At 37.0% G+C, this 1,491-nt stretch overlaps 1 protein-coding gene across 1 annotated transcript; it reads left to right on the forward strand.

Moving 5' to 3' along the window:
- Nucleotides 1–32: 32 nt before the first annotated feature.
- On the forward strand, nucleotides 33–368 carry KQ657_004511 (uncharacterized protein; the record flags this gene model as incomplete). Its single annotated transcript, XM_043195180.1, has 1 exon — nucleotides 33–368. A coding segment is annotated over one exon (336 nt), but the record flags the coding sequence as incomplete, so codon positions are not given.
- Between the last annotated feature and the right edge of the window lie 1,123 nt (nucleotides 369–1,491).

Here is a 1,491-nt window from a genome sequence, read left to right on the forward strand (position 1 = left end):
GTACTGAAGTAGTTACTGTTACTTGTACTAAGGATGTTTGTCACCACGCTCAACCTACTGGAATCGTCGCTCCAGAAGGTACCACTTACACTACTGAATACGGTACTGTTGTAGTCACCGTTACATGCACCGAAGACGTTTGCCATCAAAGCATCCCAGCAACCACTGTTGCTTCAGTTGTTACATCTAGTGTTCCAGTTGTTACATCTGGTGCTCCAGTTGTTTCTTCTGTGTCTACTATGTATTACACTCAAGGCTCTGGTAATGCTTCCAACGAAACCATTCCAGTCTACGAAGGTATGGCCTCTTCCGCTAAGATGGTTCCATTCTTAGCTGTTATTGCCGCCATCGCCATTACATTGATCTGAGTAAGTTTATAACTTTACCGCATACCCCTATATACACTAAGTTTATACGAGATTTTTATTAAGTTAAAAAATATAAAGCAGGCTTTGAAAATTAAGCCATATTTGTAAACACACCAACTTCCAAATCCAGAAGACAAATTTACGAATTCGGAAAACATCAACACTAACGAGTATCATTGGTCAAGCAAGGTACAGGATTCGTGGCCATCACCAATCTTTAAAGAATTCAAGGCGGACGCGAAGCTAAATACATTAGAAAATAAATCCATTTCAGGCTTAGACATTAAGAATATTGGATTCATGCCTTGTTATTCCTACTAGACAAGGAAATGGCTCACATCGTATTTTCATTGCTTTTTTGATACGGCATTATCTTTCGATATTCAGATCGTGGTAAGTTTTGCCTGGGAAATTAGTTCCAAATTAGAGGACTGCATCAACTTGAGATGCAGTTTTTTACATATAAATCTTTGTGAGGTGTGGTATTAACACCATGTCATGAAAATTGTAAGAATTTCAACTATGTTCTATTGTACAGTAATGAGGGAACTTTAAAACCTTTATCATCTGCTCAATATGAATTCTATATTTAGAGCAGAACCCATTTGATCTGACTTTATGATCTTTTTCAATGAACTCGATCTCTATATTAATTGAGTAGCGGCGTGCCCGATTTGATAGATCTCATTGTAGGATTACCCCAAGCCTTTGCTAATAAAAAGCTTGTAGTCATCACATTTCCATTATTGTTAGAAACTGAGTAAATGCTAGTTTTATCAAATATGGAGCATTCGACCTCGTAGAAACTTGTTAGCCGAAATTTCAATAAGGAATAGCTGGATATCAAGTGACATTCTCCACCTACCAGAATGCGCCATAAGCTAAGCTAAGTTCCATAAATCACCAAAGCAGAATGGATACTCGTACTATATACTTCAACACTACGGTTTATCTAGCTAGTTACATTGGTAGCAAAATTTGATCTTGTTTCTGCAGCTGTATTGATAACTATTATTATATTCAATTTCATACGCGAAAAAGTTGTATTACTTCTTTGATAACTAGTCAACGTTGACCCTTACAGCATAACTTCATTAGATAGGTACTTGCCTTCTGGTAAGAA

This window comes from Scheffersomyces spartinae (genome assembly GCF_019049425.1).
Source record: "Scheffersomyces spartinae strain ARV_011 chromosome Unknown scaffold_60, whole genome shotgun sequence".
Classification (NCBI taxonomy): Eukaryota; Fungi; Ascomycota; class Pichiomycetes; order Serinales; family Debaryomycetaceae; genus Lizanozyma; species Lizanozyma spartinae.